At 29.4% G+C, this 25,388-nt stretch overlaps 1 protein-coding gene across 1 annotated transcript; it reads left to right on the top strand.

The window, feature by feature from the left end:
• Window positions 1-9,494: 9,494 nt before the first annotated feature.
• On the top strand, window positions 9,495-25,002 carry LOC107447135 (uncharacterized). The gene is made up of 5 exons (XM_043044571.2): window positions 9,495-9,617; window positions 16,162-18,189; window positions 19,555-19,722; window positions 21,679-21,796; window positions 24,258-25,002. Exons 2-5 carry the CDS (start codon window positions 16,190-16,192, stop codon window positions 24,345-24,347), a joined length of 2,376 nt encoding a protein of 791 aa, XP_042900505.1. The 5' UTR covers window positions 9,495-9,617; window positions 16,162-16,189; the 3' UTR covers window positions 24,348-25,002.
• The last annotated feature ends 386 nt before the right edge of the window (window positions 25,003-25,388 follow it).

Genomic DNA, 25,388 nt, shown 5'->3' with positions numbered 1-25,388 from the left:
CATACACGTTACACATTGAATTTCATATATATATATATATACAACACAACACTGTAAAAATTACGGAATGAATTACGGTAAAAAATATTGGCACCCTAAGCGCATTATTTGTAAATTTCATTTTACCGTAAAATCCATTTTCACCCTAAAATTTTATCCCGTCATTTTTACTGTAATATTTAGTGAATCACAGTTGTTTAGCAATATTACAATGAAAATAACTGTAAAAATTATGGTAAAAATGGAGTTTACGGTAAAATAAATTTTAGTAATGCTGCATTCAGAATGCCATGAATTTTTTATAGTGAACGGGTTTTAATATATTTTTGTGATAAGAAATATTACTCCGAAATAGTTGTTATGCTAAAGAAAAATCAAGTTTTTAAAAATTAAGGGGCCGTCTCTAAAATATATCTGCTGATAAGAAATTTACGGACCATTCAAGGTTTTTACAAAGCATAAATAAAGCTAATTCACATAATAAAATTTTTCAATGTTTGGGAGATAAAAATTCTTTGTACTTACTTTTGCAGTTCATACTTTCAAGAACTCAATTTACGTAAAAAAAAGCATTAAGTCCACGATATTAATATTTAGTCATGTTTTAAGGACTATGAAGTAGGATGAAAAAAGAGAAATTATTCAAAATAATGGGCATATTTTTATTCATTCAAAAATTTTAACAGATTTTTTTCTGTAAAGATGAACCTAAAGAGTTTTGTAGTCAGAATTTCATAAAAGTATTTTAGCATCAAACGTTTCATTCATTTGAGATTTTTTATAAATAGCTTAGCTTTTGGGTAATTTACGCTTAGGTAATTATTCAGCATCGTCGATCTTAATTGTATTCGACAATTGAACAAAAGCAAAAAATTAAGATTTGAAAAGTTAATGTAACTATCCAAGGCTGATAATCACATAATTTTGTTTCGCCTTCTTGTGAAAAATCCTTAAGAGCTCAGCAAGGAGAAAAAAATTCTAGTGAAATTACCGTACTGTATCTTATTGACATTTCTGATAAAAAAAAAGCTACATTTCTGGTATTAAAAACCAAAATATACCGTATTTGTATCTTTTATTTGATTATTTTTCCGTTCAAAACACAACGGTTCAAAAGAAATTCTGGTTTTGAAAATCATAATTTCTATTATCACAGATTTAGTAAAATATACAGAACTGAAAAGTAAATTTAACAGAATAAATGATTTCTTATGCCACGCTCTAAGGTATCAGAATAAATTTATAAAATTTTACATTATTTATCATATATTGTAAAATCATATTTTATTGTTAATTTTTCTAAAATTATTACCAATTATAATAAAGAACCTTACATTCATATTTCCGTTTTTAAACTTTTATGCATTGACATCATCTTTTTCACCGACATCTTAGATTATTCAAATATAGCGTAATATTCATAATCAGTGTTTCTCCAAGCCCGTAACAATTACTTAATACAGTGCTCGAAAAAAAGAGAGAAAAAAATGACCATCCAGAATAACTTTTGATTCAAAGATCTTTGCGTTCTAGTACACAATCTTAATAGTTCGAGGAAGTGACCTCAAATATGCTAATTAATTTATGCAGGCGATATTTTAAATTATAAAATTATACACAAAAACGTATCTTCTTTGAATAAACGTACCTTTCTCCCACGGATTCCAAAATATAGGGAAATATGGCTTTAATATGGCTTTAATAAGATATGATCCCAATGGTTTTGTCAGGAATTCGGTCCAAAGTTTGGACCCCTTAATGCTAATGACCCCTTGATTTTGCTTTATCTCGAAAACTTTTCAAGCGAAATGAAAATGTTTGCACGCAATTATAAAATTCATTTATCCAAGTTTTTGCAAATATTTATTATTCTTTTATAAGATAATAGTCGAAAATATCTTGAATTGTAAGGAATACAATTTTTACATCATTTCAACGAATGAAATTTTACATGGCAAAATACAAATTTGAGCGAAATCGGTTGGATAGTTTTAATATTTGAGAATTCAAATATTGAACATGTGACTACTTTAAAATTCGATTTCTCAGGAAGTATTCAACCGATTTCGCTCACATTGTGCATTTTGCCATGTAAAATTACATGCTTTAAAATTATGTAAAAAATTGTACACCTTACAACTTTTTTGAACTATTATTTATTAAAATAGTAAAAAGTAATAAATACTTACAAAACATTATTTTTTGCTTGAAATTATCTTTGGATATACGAATTTTATAAGTGTGTGCAAAATCAAATTCAATGTTTAAATTCGCATAAAAACTTCTCGAGCTATATTGAAGTACAAAAAAATTAAAATTAATATTAAGGGGTTCAAACCTTGGGTCGTTCTCCAGACCAAACTATTGGGATCTTATTTTCCAGCTTGCAACTGCTCCCTATATTTAGGGGGTCAGAAATCTGAATCCGTCGAAATAAAGTGACGCTTATTCAAAGAAAGTATGTTTTGTGTCGAACTTCGTAACCTAATATATCTTCTTCACTAATTAAATAATATTTGAGATCACCCTCTCGAATCATAAGGAATGAGACCCAAAACTTGAAGATCCGATCATTGGATCAAAAGTTATTAAGGGTGATCTGTTTCTTTTGGCGCACTGTACAATTTATCGTTTTACTTTTTGGGCAGCTTTTTTTCGATTCAGATTTCTATACGCCCCCGCTGTGTTATTTTAAAACTCAGAATCACAAACCAAATCAAAAATTCCGAATAATAAGTAAATAGTTAATCAATGAAAAGAATGATTTTGAAGTAAAATAATTTTTCATACACGTTACACATTGAATTTCCTCAAAGCAACTAGTTTTATTTATGCATATAAATATTTATTTATTTTAGCAAATTAAAGAGGAAATGGAACAAAAAAATTATTTTCCGCACTCCTAAATTATTTATGTATTTGGGGGGGGGGGATAGTATTGCTTTATTACTGTTGAAGTTTCACAACAGTTGTTTATTTTATTTTTTTTATTTTAATACAGCTTTTACTACATCTGCTGAAACTGCTGAGATTTTAGATTTTTTCAAATATCTTACATATTCAAATAAATTTAACTGGTGAAATTATAAAGTTCTTTCTACAAATCAAACTTATCGCCATATAATCTGACCTGACCCTGAACCGAAGAATATAGAATGGAGAAGAAGTACAATTCTTCGAATACGTAACTAACGCGAGAAACTTCTCAGCGCTGTATGCTATAACAGAAAAACCTCTTACAGGGTGAACAACATACTTAAATATAGCTTAAATATAATAATAAGTAAATAGTTAATCAATATAAAGAATGATTTTGAAGTAAAAAATTTTTTCATACACGTTACACGTTGAATTTCCTCAAAGCAATTAGTTTTATTTATGTATATAAATATTTATTTATTTTAGCAAATTAAAGAGGAAATGGAACAAAAAAATTATTTTCTGCACTCCTAAATTATTTATGTATTTAGGGGGGGGATAGTATTGCTTTATTACTGCTAAAGTTTCACAACAGTTGTTTATTTTATTTTTTAATTTTAATACACCTTTTACTACATCTGCTGAAACTGCTCAGATTTTAGAAGTTTTCAAATATCTTACATATTCAAATAAATTTAACTGGTAAAATTATAAAGTCCTTTCTACAAATCAAACTTATCGCCATATAATCTGACCTGACCCTGAACCGAAGAATATAGAAAGGAGAAGAAGTACAATTCTTTGAATACGTAACTAACGCGAGAGACTTCAGCACTGTATGCTATAACAGAAAAACAACTTACAGCGTGAACAACATACTTAAATATAGCAGAATATCATATGTCCTATAATCCAGGGCATACGCATAAGAAGCAGAGTGACAGTCAGGAGGTACGTCACCTGTGAACCGGTTGTTGTATGACGTATATACACGGTATCTGCATGTATAGTTTGTCTGAAGTAAGAACTCCCCTTGCCATTCGTCTGGACCCATGACGGTGACTATGGTAACGAAGTATAACTATTCCAAATTATTGTTTCGGACGGATTTTGACTCGGGTCGGTGAGCGAAAGGGGATCTTTTTCATCAGTCTATTGTGTTGGCCCTAGAATGAGGAGAAGCTACCCTTCCTGAAATGTGCCATTCTTATTTTCATAGCTAGACGGAATGAAAAAATGCAGAGCACACCAACAATAAATCAAACGAAAAAACTTTTCATCTCCTCCCCAACCACAGCAGTGATTGGGAGGAGAGGGTGAAAATACGTTTCAAAAACATCTGCTGCTGTGCCCTTAAATGTTGCTTATTCCTTTATACACAGAGACCACACCAAGCATTGGAGAACCGGTTTACATTATGTCTATCTAAGCTAGCCTTCTTCTCCTATGTATATTCTTTGTCTGAGCGTAGGTAAGAGGCAAAAAATGAGTCTTAGAAAATATATTTTTCAAAGAAGAATTACTACTTTACTACATTAACAAAACGTAAGCAATATGTTTTTATTTTATTTTATAACCGTCGTTGAACAGCCGACCCAATTTCATGGGTTTACGACTACTAATGTTCAACTCCGTAGCCTTGTAATTTTGAACCAATCCAGAAGACAAGGAAACTCCTGGATCAGTACCCCCAGAGGTATTGATTTGTTGTGGGAACATGGAGNTATTACTCCGAAATAGTTGTTATGCTAAAGAAAAATCAAGTTTTTAAAAATTAAGGGGCCGTCTCTAAAATATATCTGCTGATAAGAAATTTACGGACCATTCAAGGTTTTTACAAAGCATAAATAAAGCTAATTCACGTAATAAAATTTTTCAATGTTTGGGAGAAAAAAATTCTTTGTACTTACTTTTGCAGTTCATACTTTTAAGAACTCAATTTACGTAAATAAAGCATTTTTAAGTCTACGATATTAATATTTAGTCATGTTTTAAGGACTATGAAGTAAGATAATAAAAGAGAAATTATTCAAAATGATGGGCATATTTTTATTCATTCAAAAATTTTAACAGATTTTTTTCTGTAAAGATGAACCTAAAGAGTTTTGTAGTCAGAATTTCATAAAAGTATTTTAGCATCAAACGTTTCATTCATTTGAGATTTTTTATAAATATCTTAGCTTTTGGGTAATTTACGCTTAGGTAATTATTCAGCATCGTCGATCTTAATTGTATTCGACAATTGAACAAAAGCAAAAAATTAAGATTTGAAAAGTTAATGTAACTATCCAAGGCTGATAATCACATAATTTTGTTTCGCCTTCTTGTGAAAAATCCTTAAGAGCTCAGCACGGAGAAAAAAATTCTAGTAAAATTACTGTACTGTATCTTATTGACATTTCTGATAAAAAAAACTACATTTCTGGTATTAAAAACCAAAATATACCGTATTTATATCTTTTATTTGATTATTTTACCGTTCAAAACATAACGGTTCAAAAGAAATTCTGGTTTTGAAAATCATAATTCCTATTATCACAGATTTAGTAAAATATACAGAACTGAAAAGCAAATTTAACTGAATAAATGATTTCTTATGCCACGCTCTAAGGTATCATAATAAATTTATAAAATTTTACATTATTTATCATATAATGTAAAATCATATTTTATTGTTAATTTTTCTAAAATTATTACCAATTATAATGAAGAACCTTACATTCGTATTTTCGTTTTTAAACTTTTATAAATTGACATTATATTTTTCACCGACATCTTAGATTATTCAAATATAACATAATATTCTTAATCAGAGTTTCTCCAACCCCCTAACAATTAACGCAATACAGTGCTCGAAAAAAAAGAGAGAAAAAAAAATGATCACCCTGAATAACTTTTGATCCAAAGATCTTTGCTTTCTAGGACACAATCTTAATAGTTCGAGGAAGTGACCTCAAATATGCTAATTAATTTATGCAGGAGATATTTTAAATTATAAAATTATACACAAAAACGTATTTTCTTTGAATAAACGTACCTTTTTCCCACGGACTCGGATTCCAAAATATAAGGAAATATGGCTTAAATCTGAATGATATGATCCCAATAGTTTTGTCAGGACGTGGTTCAAAGTTTGGATCCCTTAATGTTAATTTTACTTTTTGCGTATTTTGCTATATCTCGAACACTTTTCAATCGAATTGAAAATTTTTGCACGCAATTATAAAATTCGTTTATCCAAGTTTTTGCAAATATTTAATATTTTTTATTCTTTTATTAGATAATAGTCGAAAATATTTTGAATTGTAATGAATACAATTTTTACATCATTTTAAAAATGGAAATTTTACATGGCGAAATACAAAATTTGAGTGAAATCGGTTGAATAGTTTTAATATTTGAAAATTCAAATATTAAACATGTGACTACTTTAAAATTCTTTTTCTCAAGAAGTATTCAACCGATTTCGCTCAAATTGTATATTTTGCCATGCAAAATTACATGCTTTACTTTTATGTAAAAAAAACTTCGACTATTATTTATTAAAAAAGTTAAAAAATAATAAACACTGACAATAATTTTTCTTTTTTGCTTGAAATTGTCTTTGGATATACGAATTTCATAACTGTGTGCAAAAACGTTTCAATTCGCTTAAAAAGTTCTCGAGCTACATTGAAATACATAAAAATTAATATTAAGGAGTCCAAACCTTTGATCGCTCTCCTTACTAAACTATTGGGACCATATTTTCCAGATTGCGACTATTCCCTATATATTTTGTGGGTCAGAAATCTAAATCCGTCTGATTTCGTAACCTAATTTATCTTCCGCACTAATTAATTAATATTTGAGATCACCCTCTCGAATCATTAAGAATGAGTCCCAGAACGTGAAGATCCGATCGTTAGATCAAAAGTTATTAAGGATGATCTGCTTCTTTTGGAGCACAGTACAAATGATCGTTTAACTTTTTGAGCAGATTTATTTTTAGATTCAGATTTCTATACGCCCCTGCTGTGTTATTTTAAAACTTAGAATCACAAACCGAATCAAAAATTCCAAATAAGAAATAAATAGTTGAAAAGAGTGATTTCGAAGTAAAATAGTTACACATTGAATTTCCTCAAAGCAATCAGTTTTATTTATACATATAAATATTTATTTATTTTAGCAAAGGAGGATTAAATTAAAGAGGAAATGGAACCCAAAATCTCTTTTTTTTTTTTTTTTTTTTTTTTTTTTTTTTTTTTTTTTTTNTTTTTTTTTTTGCTGAAACTGCTCAGATTTTAGAAGTTTTCAAATATCTAACTCATTAAAATAAATTTAACTTGCAAAATTATTACAAGTCCATCCTCTGAATCAAATTTATGGACATATAATCTGATCTGACCCTGAGCCGAAGAATATAGAAAGGAGAAGAAGTCCAGCTCTTCGAATACGTAACTAACGCGAGAAACTTCTCAGCGCTGTATGCTATACCAGAAAAACAACTTACAGGGTGAGCAGCATACTTAAATATAGCAGAATATCATGTGTCCTATAATCCAGCGCATGCGCATAAGAAGCAGAGTGACAGTCAGGAGGTACGTCAGCTGTGAACCGGTAGTTGGATGACGTATATACTCGGTATCTACATGTATAGTTTGTCTAAAGTAAGAACTCCCCTTGCCATTCGTCTGGAACAGTGACGGTGACTATGGTAACGAAGTATAACTATTCCAAGCTATTGTTTTGGAGAGGTTTTGACTCGGATCGGCGAGCGAAAGGGGATCTTTTTCGTCAGTCTATAGTGTTGGCCCTAGAATAAAGACAAGCTACCCTCCCTGAAATGTGCTATTTTTGTTTCCATAGCTAGACGGAGTGGAAAAATGGAGAGCAAACCAACAATAAATTAAAGGATAAAACCTTTCATCACCTCCCCAACCCCAGCGGTGATTGGGAGGAGAGGGGGGGAGAACGAAACCCGTTTCAAAAACATATGCTGCTGTGCCATTAAATGTTGCTTTTTCCTTTATACACAAAGACCACACCAAGCATTGGGGAACCGGTTTACATTATGTCTATCGGAGCTAGCCTTTTTCTCCTATGTATATTCTTTGTCTGAACGTACAAAAGAGGCAAAAAATGCATCTTCAAAGTATATTTTTAAAAAAAGAATTACTACTTTACTACATTAACAAAACGTAAGCAATATGTTTTAAACTTTTTTCAAAGACATCGATATATTATGTTTGCATGCATTTAACATTTTTGAATCTATCTGTATGTGTATATGTGTGGATGCGTAGTGTTTCTAATGGTTATTTCTTTATTTTATTTAATTTTTTATTTGTCAAAAATGTCGACTGTGAAGGACCGCTTAACATCTACGCAATCGGTATTATGCCAATTCAGTGCGAAATTTTATCTGTGGAAATAAGAATATATTTTTCAAAATTTAAATCTCTCCTTGAAATTCCTTACCAGAATGATCAATACGTTTTCGGTTAAAAAAAAACTTAGAGCATAAGTTAAACCAGGGCTTGAAAAACTCCGAAATTTTACCCGTCCCCGAGGACGGCTTGTCCAACAATGTACCCGTCCTCCTTTGAAACTAACCCGTCGCTTCTAAATAAATAAAAATATAATTTTCTCTTATTTATTACAAACATTTATATACATTGCACAATGAATTAGTAGTTACTAGGATTACATTATACAGTAATACGCATTACATTATATAGTATATACTAGGTTACTAATAGTAACCTAGTATTTCTTTCATGAAATAATTTAAATGACAAAGGTCATGTTATCTGGAATGTCAATTTATCCGAGGGTACTGCGTTTATTAAATGAATCAAATATGACGTATGCCAGTTCCACAATCAAGCCAATGATTTACTGAGGTTTCTGCACAGAAATCTGAAAGGGGTTTTCCATTTAGGTAGAGATTCATAATTGCGTTTATAACTCTACTTGTTTAAGGTACGTAATCTGTTTTTTTTTGTAAGTTTATTGCTGAAAAGCCCCTTTCAACCACTACAGTGCTCCCAGACAGAGAAAACATCAATTCCTCCATACACAGTATGTTGCTGTATATCTAGATTAGAGGGTCATTTTAGAAGTGAGGAGCTAGACTTTTGCAGGATAACAAAAATTGAGAATGTATCACGAACATTAACGGGAGAATGGCAGTCCGCGCGGACGTCGGATTCGAGAAATTCGTTGTCCGCGGGGAATTTTTGACCGCCGAGGACAGGCGGACGGGCCGTTTTTCGAGCCCTGAGTGAAACTATAACTTCAAGTACAAACTGCCGTTTTTTACTCTGTTACTAGAAAATTGAGTCACGTATTATCAAATCAAGAATACATGTAACATTCGCCGATAGAAAAAAAAATTATCTTTCGAAAATAACCTTGAAAAATTTTTTTGAATACTATATTTTAGAGCGGCGTTGTAAGGAAGTTCTCAGCTTCCTGTTCTCAGCTTTTCTTGAAGATTTGTTAATGTTTCTGAATGTTTAAAAATATGTTTTTATGAGTATGACTAACAATATATACTAAACAATTTGAATATGAAGGCGTTATCTCAACGCGTGAACGTAATAGAAAGCAGATATTTCTCTTATCAAAAACTATGTTTACCCGATTGAAGGGTTAGGTAGAAATTAAGAGATTATATTCAATATCAACTTGGCTTCACGTTGGATAAGAATGTAAGTCAAATTTAAAAGTTTTATTTATACAGTTGCGATATTAAACAATTATGGTTATTTGCGAATAAATAAAATTTGACTATAATTATAGATAAGTTCATACTCATGAAAACAGTTATTTAAATGCAAACAGTGAATTTTCTGCTTGTTTTATGCCTTATACATATTTTCTGAATGGAAAAAGTAAGATGTATTTTAAAAAATTAATAAAATTAATGTTATTTTTTTCAATTTTTGTTCATTTTAAACAATTAAAATCTCCTATTTCGGCTTAACAGTTTAATTAGAATAAAAAAGTACAATTTTCTCAGATAATATACAACAAGTTTACAATTTTGTATTAGCTATTTTAGATTATTGAAATCTATACTACTATAGTCAGTTGCAAACAAATTAGTTTTGACTATAATTATAAGAAATTCATTCTCCTAAAAACAGTCTTTTTAATGCCCCTAGTTTACTTTTTACTTGTTTTATGATATATGCATATTTTTTGGCTATAAAATGTGTTTTAAAGTAAATGTATTCTAAAAAACTAATAAAATTAGTATTATTATTTTTCAATTTTTGTCTAGTATAAGAGATTAATATCTTACATTTTAGCTTAACAGCTAAATTAAAATATGAAAAACAATCTTCTCTTAAAATAAGCAATAAGTTTGCAACTATGTGAAAGCTATTTTAGAACATTGAAATGTATACAATTATGGTTATATGCAAATAAATTAGTATTGACTATAATTATAAAAATGTCATTCTCATAAAAACAGTTATTTTAATACCCCCATTGTACTTAATGCTTGTTTTATGACTTATGCTTATTTTTCAACTAGAAAGTATGTTTAAAAATGTTATTTAAAAACTAATAAAATTAGTATTATTATTTTTCAAATTTAGTTTAGTACACAGGATTAAAATTTTATATTTTAGCTTAACAGTTAAATTAAAATATTAAAAACAAAAGTTAAAATTAAATTTTTTTTTTCAATTTTTGTTTATTTTACGTAATTAAATCTTCAATTTTAGCTTAAAAATTCAATTAAATGAGAAAAAGCAATCATCACATAAAATAAATAGATTTAAAATTCTGTATTAGATATTTTAGAACAATGAAATTTTTACAGTTATGGTTAGTTGTAAATGAATTAGTTTTGACTATAATCATAGGCATTGGTCATTCACATAAAAACAGTATTTTAAATTTTTGTTTATTTTGATTAATTAAAATATCCTATTTTTAGTCTAACAGTTCAATTAATATAAGAAAAACCATCTTAAAAAAACTGAACAATAAGTTTTCAATTCATCTTCAATTCAATTCAATAAGCTTTCAATAAGTTCATCATTATGGTTAGTTGCAAATAAATGAATTTTGACTATACTTATAGATAATGGTCATTCTCATAGAAGCAGTCATTTTAATCCCCCCCCCCCAGTTTACTTTTGCTTGCTTTATAATTTATGCATATTTTTGGTAGAAAAGTGTCTGTTAAATGTATTTTAAAATACAAATAAAACTCCTAATGTAATTTTTTTAATTTTTGCTTATTTTACGTAATTAAGATCTCATATTTTAGCTACAATTCAAATAAAATAAACAAAAAAACAATCTCCTATAAAATAAACAAAAAGTTTGCAAAGTTGTATTAAATATTGTTGAAACTTGAAGTATATACAGTTATAAATAGTTACAAATAAATTAGTTTTGACAATAATTACAGATAAGTGTTATTCTCATAAAAACGGTTATTTTTATGTTTCCAGTGTACCTTATGCTTGTTTTGTGACTAGAAAATGTCTCTTAAAATGTATTTTAAAAACGAAAAAACTGTTATTGTTATTTTTTGATTTTTGCTTATTCAACATAATTAAGATCTCCGATTTTATTCTAATAGTTTAATTAAAATAAAAAAATGACAATCTACTTATAAAATAAACAAAAAGTTTACAATTTTATATTTGCCATTTTAGAGAAATGAAATATATACATGTATGGTTAATTTCAAATAAATTAGATTTGACAAAAAGTACAGATAACGGTTATTTTCATATAAACAGTAATTTCTGTGCTCCCAGTCTACTTTATGGTTGTTTTATGACATATGTATATTTTTTGGTAGGAAAACATCTTTTATACAGTATCTTAAAATGTATTTTCAGAAACTAATTGAACTATTATCATTATTTTTTAATTTTTGTTTATTTTACGTAATTATGACCTCCTATTTTATTCTAACAGTTCAATTAAAATAAGAAAAACAACCTTCGCAGAAAATAAACAATAAGTTTGCAATTGTGTACTTGTTATTGCAGAATATTGAAATATATAATTCAGAAAACCAATTTTATATTCACTTTTTTGTTTATAAAAATAGTTATAAATCATTTCTTAAAAACTTTATAGTGTGTTGCATCATTTCGTTCTAGGAACATATTAACATTCTTAATAAAAAAATAGAACAGAATGTTTCAATAAAAATATTGATGATTTACAACTAGAAATGCAGATTAATTGTTGTCCGTTTTAATGTTAACTTGCCAAAACTAAACTTGCAGAATCCATTTGAATACATCAAATCACGTAACATATTTTACATCTACCATTCTCTCATTTCCAAAATAAAATAAAATTAAAAATATACCTAAAAAGTGAATCATTTCAAGGAGTTTTACTTTATGAATGAAGTTTTTAAAATGATTTTAAAATGTTTTTTTTTTCTCCAAATGATAGTAATATAGTTTCCAAATGATTTTTCATTTAAATATAGCCAAATTAAGATTTCCTATTTTAGTCTCAGTTTTTTTTAAATAATATTTTTAAATTTTCTACTATTTATGTAAATAGTTTTATTTTAAATAACACCAAATTAAAAAATATCACATTATTTTCTCTTTAAAATTTTCCTCGTTTAAGTTTAAATACCAATGGGAGAATCTGCATTTCTTTAGAAGAATTAATATATAATTTTTAAATGCTTAGATATCATAACTCTCCAGTAAAAATATCTGCAAAATAAATTGATGTAAGCAATGCTTAATTTCAGAAATGCTTAATATAAAATATAGAATCACCAAGCCCTACTTTTAAAAATAATTATTAATTTAATTATTATGAATTAATTATAGTTAGTTGCAAATAATAGTTTTCATGAGGAAAATTCATAACTATTTTTAATTAAAACTTTCTTATAATCCAAGCAAGTAACTTTTTTTAAAAATTATAATCAAGATACATTTTTTATCAATTAGTAATACCATTATTTGATTAAGCAGTAATTTAATTTGTACATTGTTTATAATAGTTATTCCTTTCTGATAGAGTGATCACATTGTTTTAAACACTCATTGTTACACTGTGTTAAATTTTTTAATTAAAAACCTTTATTGGTTAATTGGTAACTTCATCTCTTGCCATTGTCACTTAAAGTTTTTATTGATCAAGTAGTTATTTAGATATTTTAATTGTTATTCACTGAATGATTGCATTGCTTTTAAAACTTTAATTGAAATCTTTCATTGATTAATTGTGAACTTTTATTTTTTTATTGTTATAAAACTCTTTCTTGATTAAGGGCTAATTTCATTTTAACATTAAAACTATTATTCCATCCTGATAGCGTGATCGCATTATTTTAAAAGTTTTAATGAAAAACCTATAGAGATCAAATAGTAACTTTTCGTCATTGTTGTTTTCAATTGATCAAATGGTAACTTCAACGTAGCATTTGCAATTTCTTGCAGATAATCACATTGATTTATGATTTTTAACCGAAACCCTTTTTGTGGCACTTTGTTACATCATTTTTGCCATTATTGTTGAAGGTTTCTATCGATTAAGTAAAGACTTTAACTGCATTCCAATATTTCCATGGTGATTCATTGCTGATAGCATGATCACATTGTTTTAAAAATTTCAATAGGAAATCTCTAATAATCAATTCGCAGCTTTATTATTGTTATTGTTTAAACAGTCTCTAGTGATTTCGCAATAGTTTTATTTTTATAATTTTATTCCCTACTGATAGTGCAATAATTCTGCTTTTCTAATTTCAATTTAAAATCCGTATTGAACAATCGATTGCATCATTTTTTCCATTGTAGTTGCAACTCACTGTAGATGTAAGATTTGTTCTAATCATTTCTTTCTAATCATAATTTTCAAAACTTTGTTTGTTTTTCATATCTTCACTTAGTATTTATCAATTATTGAGATGCTTGGGAGCTTTTACTCTTTTTTTTATAAAAAATTATTTTTCATTTTTTTCCCTCAAACGTGGTAAATTTTTTTTAATTAACATTGCTTAATAGTTTATAGTGTTTAAGGTCTGTTTTCATTATTATTTTTTCTAAAATTATGAAATACCATTTTTTTATGAATTACATTGGGGAGAAAAATTTTCTTTTGCATGAGATTTTTGTAACAAATCTTAGATCCCTTCAGATCTCTTACTTCAAATTTGCAATTGGTTTCTTTCTCCAAGCTACAGTTTTTTTAATTAAATTTTTTATACTATTTTTTGTCGAAATGTACAAATTTAAAAACGCCAAATAAAGCAAGGTTTGCATAAATGCTACGACAAACTTCTAAGGAAGTTAAGGCACGTCATTAGGATAAATATTTCATAAGAGCTTATGCCCAAAAAAGGCCATAGTAGGATTCTAAGGGCGCTTCTCTATTATTAACTATTTTTGCGACTTTCTCTGAACAGGCTAAAATAAGGACAGTCCAACTACACTTTTAGGCATGAGTTACCACGCAATTTTCCTGATGATGGGTCCTAACTCCCCTAAAAATTTCCTGCAATATTTACGCTGTCTTTTTTTATTTATAATACTATTAAACTTGTACATTTTGACAAAAAATAGAGTAAAAATATCATTGAAAAAAAAGCATCTGTAGCTTCAGAATGCAAAACTAATTCTAGATTTAAAATTTCCACATCCGAATTAGACAAGATAAAGTATTTGTGCAAATGAAACAAAAAATTTGTTTCCCAGAGTTACTTATCAAAGTTAGAAAAACTGGGTCAAACCTTTTACCCTTGAGAGTGGTTTGGGATAAAGTTTGACCAACAGCAATTAAAAACGGAATAAAATATATTTAGCAATAATTAAATGTCTAAAGAATTGGTTCAGGCTACAATTTTGTTTGCAGTACCATCTAATTTAACTCATGAAAAATAATAAATTTCAATTATTATGAATGAATGAATTTAGTTTGATTCAGTAAATTGATCAAAATGAAGACAATTCTGAAATTATCATTTTTATTTGTTTCGTAGTTTTATTAATATTTTGAGAAACTTTATTTCACTTCATGTTGTAATTTTCTCGATTTCCTTTCAGAGAGGAACATCTGTCAAAATCCTCGATTTTATACGATGGATCAAACTTTAATAACAGCCATTTTGTAAAAGAGAAAAAAATATGTAAAAAATTAAGGAAATAAAACACACATTAAATTAGAAAGTAAAATTTAGCACTGAGTATACTGTCTTTTAGTAAATTAAACTAAGTGAATAAAATATTCAGTTGTTTTTTATATGAATAACGCATGCACAAAACTAAACTCGCATCAAGGAAAAATTACTTTACTGAAGAAAACTATCACATATTTTCCGTGAATGTATTTGCAAGTTTCTAATAGACAGAAACAACATGTAATTCAACTTAATATCATCCCTTACAAAAATAATAAGGTATTTTTGAGGTTGTTTTGAGATTGCCAGATGTAAAAAATACACCTGAGGTAGGAAAAGAGGTTATGTTTTGCAACAGAAATAACCTCATTAAGAAACTTCAATTTCAACCTCATTTACACCTCATAAAATCAACCTCATCTGTAACTCAGAAATAATTTTAGTTTAGATCGGGTGAAATTATTCATACCTCAAATATACGTATTTGATTGAAGTGTAGAAAAAATAATCCATTTACTTCAAAGCAACCTCCCAAAACTGGATTGCTCTAAAGTAGATTTCCATCAACCTCAAAACCATTTCAACCTCAAAACAATTTCTCAAAGCAATTCTATTGAATAAAACAACTTCCTATACCTTGATTATACACCTTAGAAAGTTGATCTTTTAAGGTTGTTATTGAAATCAACTTCGAATAAACATTAAATCAAACTTGACGCCTCAAAACAACCTCAAATAAACCTCAAAAAATACCTTAAATTTCTGTGAGAGATGTCATGATATACTGCTCATCAGCTAAATGAATGAGTAACTGCCCACTTCTACGCAATTTGCGTAAAATGCTATTTTCATGCTTAAAAATGGTAATAAAATTTATTCTTGATATTTATTTCTTTGATTTATTTCAATTTAATGTAAAATGATTTTGAGCACCACTTCATGTAAATAAAGAATGGAGGAAGGTTCTAGGGAAGGCTCTAGCCCACAATGAGCTGTCATGACAATAGTTATAATTTTTATGATAAAATACATCATCTGATTTTGTTTGAACATGATTTTATTTTTTGTATTTAATTGCTTTTGTTAAATTCTTTTTATAGTGACATATTTTTATTCCTTTTTAGGTTTAATTAAGCGTATTTTTAAAGCAAAATGAATAAAGATTCTGACTTGGATCTAGACAAGTTAACCGAAATAATTCAGGAATTAAGCATAAATTCCAATTCTGATCCAGATGCATCGCAAAATTTAGAATATAAATCTGAAAACAATAATTTCGTAGAAACTGATAATGGAAATTGCGATAAAGAAAGTATCTCATATAAAAATAACCTACAAAATTTTGACTTTCATAAAAACATTGAAAATGATTTAAATAAAAATGCAAGCATTGAAGACGGTGAAAGTATTTTTTCTAAAAAAGTTTCAACTCAAGTATCACTGACTGAAAATAATTTTCTCTCAGCGTGCATCGAAAATGAAGTTGAAGAGGAGAATCAATTCTCCAAATTGGTAACATTAATGGATTCTTGTTCATTGAATGATGAAAGATTTGTCGATGACTTCAATAAAAAGGAAACAGAAGATGAAGATCATTCTATCAAGTTAGAACCATTTACGGATTATTCTTTATCAAATGAAGAAAGTGTTTATGAGGACGTTATTAAAAAGGAAATCGACGATGAAGATAATTTCATTGAATTAGAATTCTCAACGGATTCTTCGTCATCGGATGATGATGATGACGACACTTTAATAGAAAGGGGAGGACCAGAAAAAAATAAGACAAAGAAACACAAAGAAACATTTTACAAACCTATAATTCCTGTTCACTCTGTTGCATTTGGTAGGCCAAAATTATGCCATCCTAGCAATTCTGTTCCAATTTTGAGAAATAACTACAGAACTTCCCAGCAGACCCAAACAAGATTGTCTCCTAAATTTTCCCTCAGTGCTCAGCAAATTGAATCAGGTTTCAATCCCCTTGAAATTTTGTATGTCAATAGTCCTGATTCAGGATTTGGTTCCCCATCACCTCCTGTGGTTTCCCCATCAACACATATTACATCATCACAATATAGTTTCCCGCTAACACCTACAGCTTCCCCAGCATCAGCATCACATGCTGCCTCCTTATCAACGCATATTACATCATCACAATATACTTTCCCGCTAACGCCGACAGCTTCCCCAGCATCAGCATCACATGCTGCTTTCCTATCAACACATATTACATCATCACAATATACTTTCCCGCTAACGCCTGCAGCTTCCCCAGCATCAGCATCACGTGCTGCTTCCCTATCAGCACATATTACATCATCACAATATACTTTCCCGCTAACGCCGACAGCTTCCCCAGCATCAGCATCACATGCTGGTTTCCTATCAATACCTACTGCTTCACCATCAGTAGATGTTTTTTCCCCATCAGCAGATATTTCTTCCCTACCATCGGATATTGGATCCCCATCACAACCTATTTTTCCCTCATCATCACATTACATTTCCCCGTTAACACCTAATGGCTTCCAATCGTCACATGCTGTTTCCCTACCAGCACCAACTTCTTTCCCATCTGTGGATGCAGTTTTACAATCTATTGTTTCCTCGTTACCACCCATTGCTTCCTCATCACCACATGTTGATTCCTCATCAGCATCCACTTTGGATTCTGTATTACCTTTTGGTAATGAAAGTGATGATAAGGAACGAGATATTTGTAAACTTGTTAATTCATTTATTGAGGCAGAAGAATACTTCAAAGAAAGAAGAGAGTTACAGCAAAATTCTCTCATTCCTGATTCAAATCGTGACGATATTGAGCAGCTTGCTGAGAAAAATTATGATCCTATAGACTCAGAGAAGACTAATACAGCTAAAAATCTTCAAAATGAGAAAACTTCATTGGAAGAAGTGCTCAGCCACCTTATAATCTCTGACTTATCTCAAGAGCCCGATGAAGTTTCTGATGAGTGGTGGAAGGATAATTTAAATGATCTTTATGACTCAGTATGCAATGCGAATAGAAGTAGAACAACTATATCCAGTTCGAAAAACTCTACACATATTGCAAGCAAAGTTCATGTGCAATGCTGCAGAGTTGATAGACAGGTGACCAGTGGTGAACAGAAAATAAGCTTCCAAATAAAGTAAGTTTTGGAACTTAAACTTAGTTTCAGTAATGCTTGTATTTTTTTTTTTTTTTTTAAATTTTAATAAACCATGTGATTTTTTTCCATTTACCATTATTTGCGGCAATAAAATTTATAATATTAAAATAAATATCCCAAATATAAATTTGTCTAAATTGATTAATTCTAATGTCTTTTGAGCCACCATGACATAGTGATTAAGGCCCTGATCTGTAATTGTGAAGAGCTGGGGTTCGCTCCCCAGTGGCGGTTTGAAGCCCATCCAGCCTCAAATTGATGGGCACCAGCTTGTGGGTGACGTAAAAGTGACCTGTGCACATGGCTGAGCACATTGCCTCAACCATGCCGTTGGTCACGATATTGTGGAGCCTTATCCTCCAGGACCCCTCTGTAGTGCTGTAGTTGGAATGCGAATGCTTTACTTTAATAGTGTCTTTTATTATTGCCTGTGGTAATATGCTTTTTAAGTACACAGTGTATAAGCATGAACGCTATGCCGCGAACAATTTAAACGAGTGTTGGTGATTTATAGATTTCACCAATCTAGATTAAAATTAGCTGTATATCACTAAGCTATCACTTGAAATTTTCATCCATTCAGGTCTTCAAATATGCAAATACGTAATGGCTAATTATTATATTCTTCATACATTTCGAAGTATATTATTTACATCTGTGTTGAAATTACAACCTAATGTAGAGTTTTCTATAGTTGGATAAGTGGTAGTTTAAATTTTATTGTAATTAAAAAAATCTTAGTCAAAAAGACTACTAATTATTTTAATCGTTTAAGTTACATATTTTCATGTAACATTTGCAATGATCATACATAACTTTCCTCATTAAAAGAGTAGATTTGGGCTTAATGACACATGACGTCATGCTTTTGGCGGTTGGGAAGGGAGTTCTTTAAACTATGACAATTTGTGACATGCATTTCGAAACATTATTTACATCTGCGTTGAAATTACAACTTATTGTAAAGTTTTCAGTAGTTTAATAAGAGGTTGTTTAAATTTTATTTCAATTAATGAAGTCTTAGTCAAACGAACCACAATTTTTTTCAATCGTATAAGTTACATATTTATGATCATGTTTAACTTTCCTCAATAAGAGAGTGGACTTCAAGCAAATGACGTCAAGCTTGGTGGCAAGGAAGAGAGTTCTTCAAATTATGATATTTTGTGACAAAGGGGAGGTGAGGATACCAAGAGGTGTGTCATCAAATATTTAGTAAAAATAATAATATTTAAAATCAGAAGATTAAATATCTTTACCTTTTTTCATCTTTTTCACTATCCTCAAAATAGGATTACAAACATAATCATTATTATTATGCTCACAGGTTTGGTTTTATTTTAGGGACAATGCTAAAATGGTTCTTCGAAACTCTGAAAGTTTTGATGTTACAAAGTATCTAGATGAAATTAAAAATGTACTGTTAAAAATCAAACATCAAGAGAAAAGTAAGAAAAAGATTAGAATAATTGATTATGATGAGAGAGAAAATTACAAGAACCTGGACCAAACGTAAGTGAAATAACTTACATAAAATATTAAATTTCCTTGGGTTGTGGTTAGCCCAGAGTTTAGAGAATCGTATTCCGCTCCTGAGGGGCTGGAATCTGATCCTCGACTCTACAAAAGACCCACCGAGTACATGCGATATACTTTCTCTTAAAATCTGTTGAATCAAAAGTCTAATGGTCGGTCGTTGAGCAGTACCATGGGTACAGAGATCAGGAGAAAATTTCCTTCCCCTTCATATCTATGACTAAATTGAAGAAGTGGCCTCACGAATGAGTGGTGTCGCCATCTATCCGTAGAATTCTGAGCTAAGAAGTACTTTCACCCTTGCGGTGCTCTCTTTTCCAATGAAAGGCGCACCTTCCTGTCTTAATTCAAGAAAAGCCAACGGCTAGCGAACTAGGCTTATCCAATGTGTCATTCGAAACAACAAAAGCAACATTTTATTTTCAATCAATAAAACAGTGTAGCAGAAAAAAATCAGTAATTATATAAGCTTTCGTTAATTTCGTGTTATTTTTTATTTTTTCATAAAGTAGAGACTTAATGGTAGTAAATGGAATAGCCTATGATTCGATACGTCTTTCTATTTATATCAACAGCAATCGTTAAATTTCTTGATCAGAGCGACCATTTCAGATGAATAAAACAGAAAAATATGCAACTAGACATAAGAATTGTTGTAAATAATGTTCAACGATGAAAATGCGTTATTTTTTGTGTAACATCCACTTTTTAATAATCCTGAACTGAAATTTTTCCTACTGTGTGTTACACATTTTATTGCACTAAAGGTTCAACATTTCAATTATGAGTGAATTTTTTGTTGTTACATTTTATAATAAGTAGTATGCAACAAAACTGCTGATAGTTTGCTAGTATAACCGTGTTGCGCTGTGGTTTAAAACACAGAAGTCTTAAAAAGATATTGATAGGTGTCAAACTTAATGCAAATATTCGAATATTAAAAATATTTAACTTAAAGATTAGTTTAGACAAAGTAGTTTAATGAATTTAAAAGAGAAAATTTGATTAAAACTCGAAACTTTTATACATAAACGAAATAAAGAGGAGTATATTTTATGCTCTGTGTTGTGTAAGGCCTTCTGGAACAATCATTCAACATTTTCTTTTTCTAATAACCTTGGTTTTTGAGAATTTTTCCATATTTTGAAAATTTTAACAACTTAGATAATGATCTTTTTAGTACATTTTCAAAATGCTTGAAAATCTATTCTAATTTCATTTCTGCATCTTATACTTACGGAAATCTCACCCAACAAAACCTTTTTTCTTATTTTTTTTTGCTCGAGCTTGTTCTTCCTTCCTATCGGTAAAGCCATTTTTTTTTAAATTTTAATTCAACATGTCTGTCTCGTTATTTTTTTGTGTCATTTTGTGTTATCACATTGAGGGTGGTGCTTGTTTAATAGAACTAAACTATATCATGCCCGTTTCTGTAAAATTATACTTCATTTAAGTTGCTGTACTTTATTCGAAGCTTGAAACTTTTTAAAACACTCTAAACTTAGAAAGCGCCATCGTAGATGTAGCAAACAAACACTTTACTCCATCATAATTAATTATCTAACATTTGCACCAAGTCTACCTTACTTTACATTTCTAAAACTTGTCTACTACGTCGCTTTAAACTTGCGTTTTAACCCTATACTATCAAAATAGTACCAATCAAAAAAATTTGGTCATATAATCTATAGGAGATCTATACAAATTATGAAAACTATTAAACTGTGAGATATCTGAACCAAAAAAGTGGACAATTAGCATGAAATTTGAATTGAATTAATTTGAAAGAAGAACCTGGCTAGTACTATTAAACTATTTTTAATGTCTATATAAATTAGTGAGCAAAACACTTTTTAATTTTTTTACTAAGTAATTCTTGTAAGTCTTTAATTTATTTTGCTTATTTCATGGGAATTTTCTTTTGAAAAATAGGAACCTCCACTCTGCTGTAATTGAATCAAATGTAGAAAAAGTGTTATGCCTTGTTGAAACTCTAAAACGTTATGATCAGACTTTCTTTGATATCAATTGCAGAGATGCCAATAAAAAAGTAAGTATTTACTCTGTCATAAGAGTGTTTTTCATTGGAGTGTTAAAAATTGCATCTGATTCATTCATGGAGCATCTGATTTATCATTAGAGTGTTAAAAATTGCATCTGATTCAATCATTGGAGCATTCTTCTTGACTTAATTAAAAAGAGTTACGTTGCTTATCTATGATTTCATTTTTTAAATGATGTAAAAGTATGCGAAGTGTTTTGCAATCACCCCCTTAATATGCAGTTTCAGATCTTTTATCAAATATAAAATCTAAAGCGAATACGTTGGGGTTCGCAAATTAATATTTAAGCGTTTAAAAAGTAAGCGATTAAAAGCGATAAAATGCACCATATTGAATCTTTTTACAGTTTTATCTTATCTGATAGTTCTTTAATAACTGATAATAATCTAATAACTTGTATTTTTTGAACAAAATTATCGAGCAAGGCTCATTTACCGCTATCGCTCATTAACCAGAAAAAGTTTGGAAACAGATTAAAAAAAATCAAATAACTTTTATTGTGTGGAAAATTATAGAGAAATGTGCACCATATAAAAGTAAATACATCCCGTGATCCAGAAGAAATTTGGGAGAAAATAAATTTAAAACTATGTTATTAACAAGTATTGGGTGCAAACCAAATTGAGGAAGAATCGTGTGCCTTAAAATCTCGTAATAAGTCACGAGACGAAATTTGCACGCAAATTAATTTAAAACAGTTTTAAAATCGATAATTATAAGAAGAAATAGCAGATACACGTGTGATAAAGTTCAGAATAGTTTATCATAAAGAAGCAATGTTATATAAAAGAAATGTTGAACATGAAACAAAATTAATGCCGGATGTAATAGGCAAAATCTGCATAGAAAAAACAAGGCGTGTGGGTTATTAAATTCAAACTAGTTTATAAGCCAGAAGAAATTTGAAGCATTAAAATAAAATGAATTTAAAATATTAAAAATGCATAAAGAAATTAGTGAGTATATGTAAACTAATTTAAAACGATGTTGATTGTGATGCACAACATCACACACTATAAGGATGCAGAAATGCTGGTATCACAAAATCAAAAGAAAAAAAAGGTAGAAATCAGTAAAAAATAATTTCAAAGGATTTCATTTGAATTTCTTTATTTAATATCATCAAATGACCTCAGAAAATAATATTGGCTTGGGAGTTACAGCTTTAGAAACTCAGCAAGTAGAATAAAAAGAAATCTTAAACCTGTTGTACTTTCATCAAAAACTGCGTTGTGTAACTACCACTACAATAATACAATTACAATTTACTAGTATATAAGACGCGTTAACTCTCCATTCTGTCTTAAGGTACGAGTAGATAGATGACGGTTGACATTGCTGGTTGTTTACGCCCGCATTGCTGATCAGAATTCACCTACTTCGATGTATGGTACACATCGAACTTTTGTCTAGCTATTGATGACTGTACCACTGTCCTTGCATTGATGCTACTCAGTCTCGATCACACAACACTGGAGCTTGTACACACTCGACTGTCAATAGCAATATAGGAGAGACCACGTGAACTTAATACAGTTCTCATGACCAGCGCTCCGCGTCCGGTGAACTTAATTTAGCTCTCACCATCGGCGCTCAAAAACCGAAGAACCGGTACAGCGCTCCCGGTTTTTCCCAAAACGGCAATGAATCAACTAGTGATATTCATTCATCGAATTATATCCCAGATAAAGTTCTGGTGGGTGAGTAATGCAGTGTAACTACCGTTACAATAACACAATTTCAATTCACTAGTATATAAGACGTGTTAACTCGATTCTATTTAGTGGTACCTTTAAATGGATGATAGGTGACATTGTCGGTAGCTTTCGTCCACAATTGGAATTCATATACTTAGTTATGTGTGTTGTATTCTATTTCATAATCTTAATAACATCTAAACACAAATCATGCTTCTATTTATCGGCAAAATTAAGAACACACTAGAAATAATTTTCTGCACATTTATCCAACTGCTAATTCCGTTTTTTTACTCGCGAACATAACGACCAATAGGGGGCGTTGTTATTTGAGACGAAAGACTGATTGTAGAACAACATGATCATCAGTTGGACTGGCGATGTCTTCAGGGTAGCATCGTAACATTCCTTCTTTATCGTGGCTTATAAAATTTAAAAAAGAAAAATGCTTGATATTCTTTTTTGTGCAAGTAAAAACAAAATGGAATCTCCTTCTTTTTAGAAAAGGAAAATCCAAAACGCATTGGAAAAGTATTGTAAATAAACAGAAAAAAATATGTATGCCTATTTAATTTTATGCCTAATTATCATGTCTTAATGTATGCCTAATTATTTACATTCCATACTTTTCTGAATCATGTTACTTCAAACATCGTGTGTAATCAAAATTTAGTAAAATATATCGTAAATGTGCATGTGTGTTTATTGCTAATTTTTATGCTAATTTTTTTATTGCTAATTTTTGTTTCAGACAGCCTTAGATTATGCTATCCAGAAAAAGATACCTTCGCTAGTTAACTACTTGAAGGAAAACAATGCTGTTCCAGCAGTATCTGTATAGTTTGCCTTTATTTTATGTATACCAAATCTACCTCTGTAACTGTCTATTTAGGCAGCTTTTGTTATCAACAATCTTATTAATTGTTTTGTACCAACGCTGTTTGAAATTGTTAAAATACATTTAATTTAAAAAAAATAATTTTTTTATATTTTATAATAAAAATTAAATATGGACTTTTCTATTTTTTGTTACACACCTATTAGTTATTAAAAAAATTCGCATACTATTTATGTTATGAACAGTATTATTTTCAATATTTTTTCTCTCTTTTCTTTGTAACGGAACGAATAATTTGATCTCTTTATTTCTGATCTAAGATTATAGAATGTTAATTTCCATTAATGAAACTATGAAACTTTTTATCTATTGATTATAAGTTTTAAGAACTGTTTAAATTATTTTTTAATCTCTTTTATAATTCTAAAAGCTGCAAAATTTATAAAACGGAAAATTAATTCCAGTAATTGAATGTATTTAATACCACTATATATTTTTTAAACATTAAAATGAGGAAACTTGTAAACTTGTTTTAGTTTGAAACATTTGTGTGATATATTTATATGTTTTATTTTCAATTTTAGTATGTTTTTTATGATTGCTTTTTTACAATTCCGATGTAAATAAATTATAAATAAAATTTTTGTATCTTCATTAAAGTTCTGCTCCTTTTAAATTCAACTTCATTGACAAAACAAGTAGACTGTAACATGTTTAAGTCGTATTCGCTCTTCTTAACGGAAATTTGATTGAAAATACAAGAATTGATTTTTTTTAAATAAATTCATTGATTTAAACATTAAAAAATTAAAGGAAATCACTTTAAACTAAACTAATCTCAGTGGCGCAACAGCCCATAGAGGGCCAAGGCTTACTGTACCAACACCTCCTAGAAGAAGGAAGACCTCAACACGGATCAATTTAGTTGTCCGATCGAACGAAGATAACTGCGCAGTAGATGAAAAATAAGAAAGATGTCATTTCGTTAAGGGTACTAAGCTGCGCAGTGGTTGAAAATACGAAATAAGTCATTACGTTTGGACT

The sequence above is a fragment of the Parasteatoda tepidariorum genome, chromosome 10, assembly GCF_043381705.1.
Source record: "Parasteatoda tepidariorum isolate YZ-2023 chromosome 10, CAS_Ptep_4.0, whole genome shotgun sequence".
Classification (NCBI taxonomy): Eukaryota; Metazoa; Arthropoda; class Arachnida; order Araneae; family Theridiidae; genus Parasteatoda; species Parasteatoda tepidariorum.
Note: the sequence above shows the minus strand (reverse complement) of the source record. Positions and strands in the feature narration are given on the sequence as shown.

Excerpts from the sequence above, each read along its gene's own strand:
- LOC107447135 (XM_043044571.2), top strand. The coding sequence starts at position 16,190 with ATGAATAAAGATTCTGACTTGGATCTAGACAAGTTAACCGAAATAATT. Across the intron at positions 18,190-19,554 it reads AAAATAAGCTTCCAAATAAA|GGACAATGCTAAAATGGTTC; the intron begins GTAAGTTTTGGA and ends GTTTTATTTTAG. Across the intron at positions 21,797-24,257 it reads GCAGAGATGCCAATAAAAAA|ACAGCCTTAGATTATGCTAT; the intron begins GTAAGTATTTAC and ends TTTTTGTTTCAG.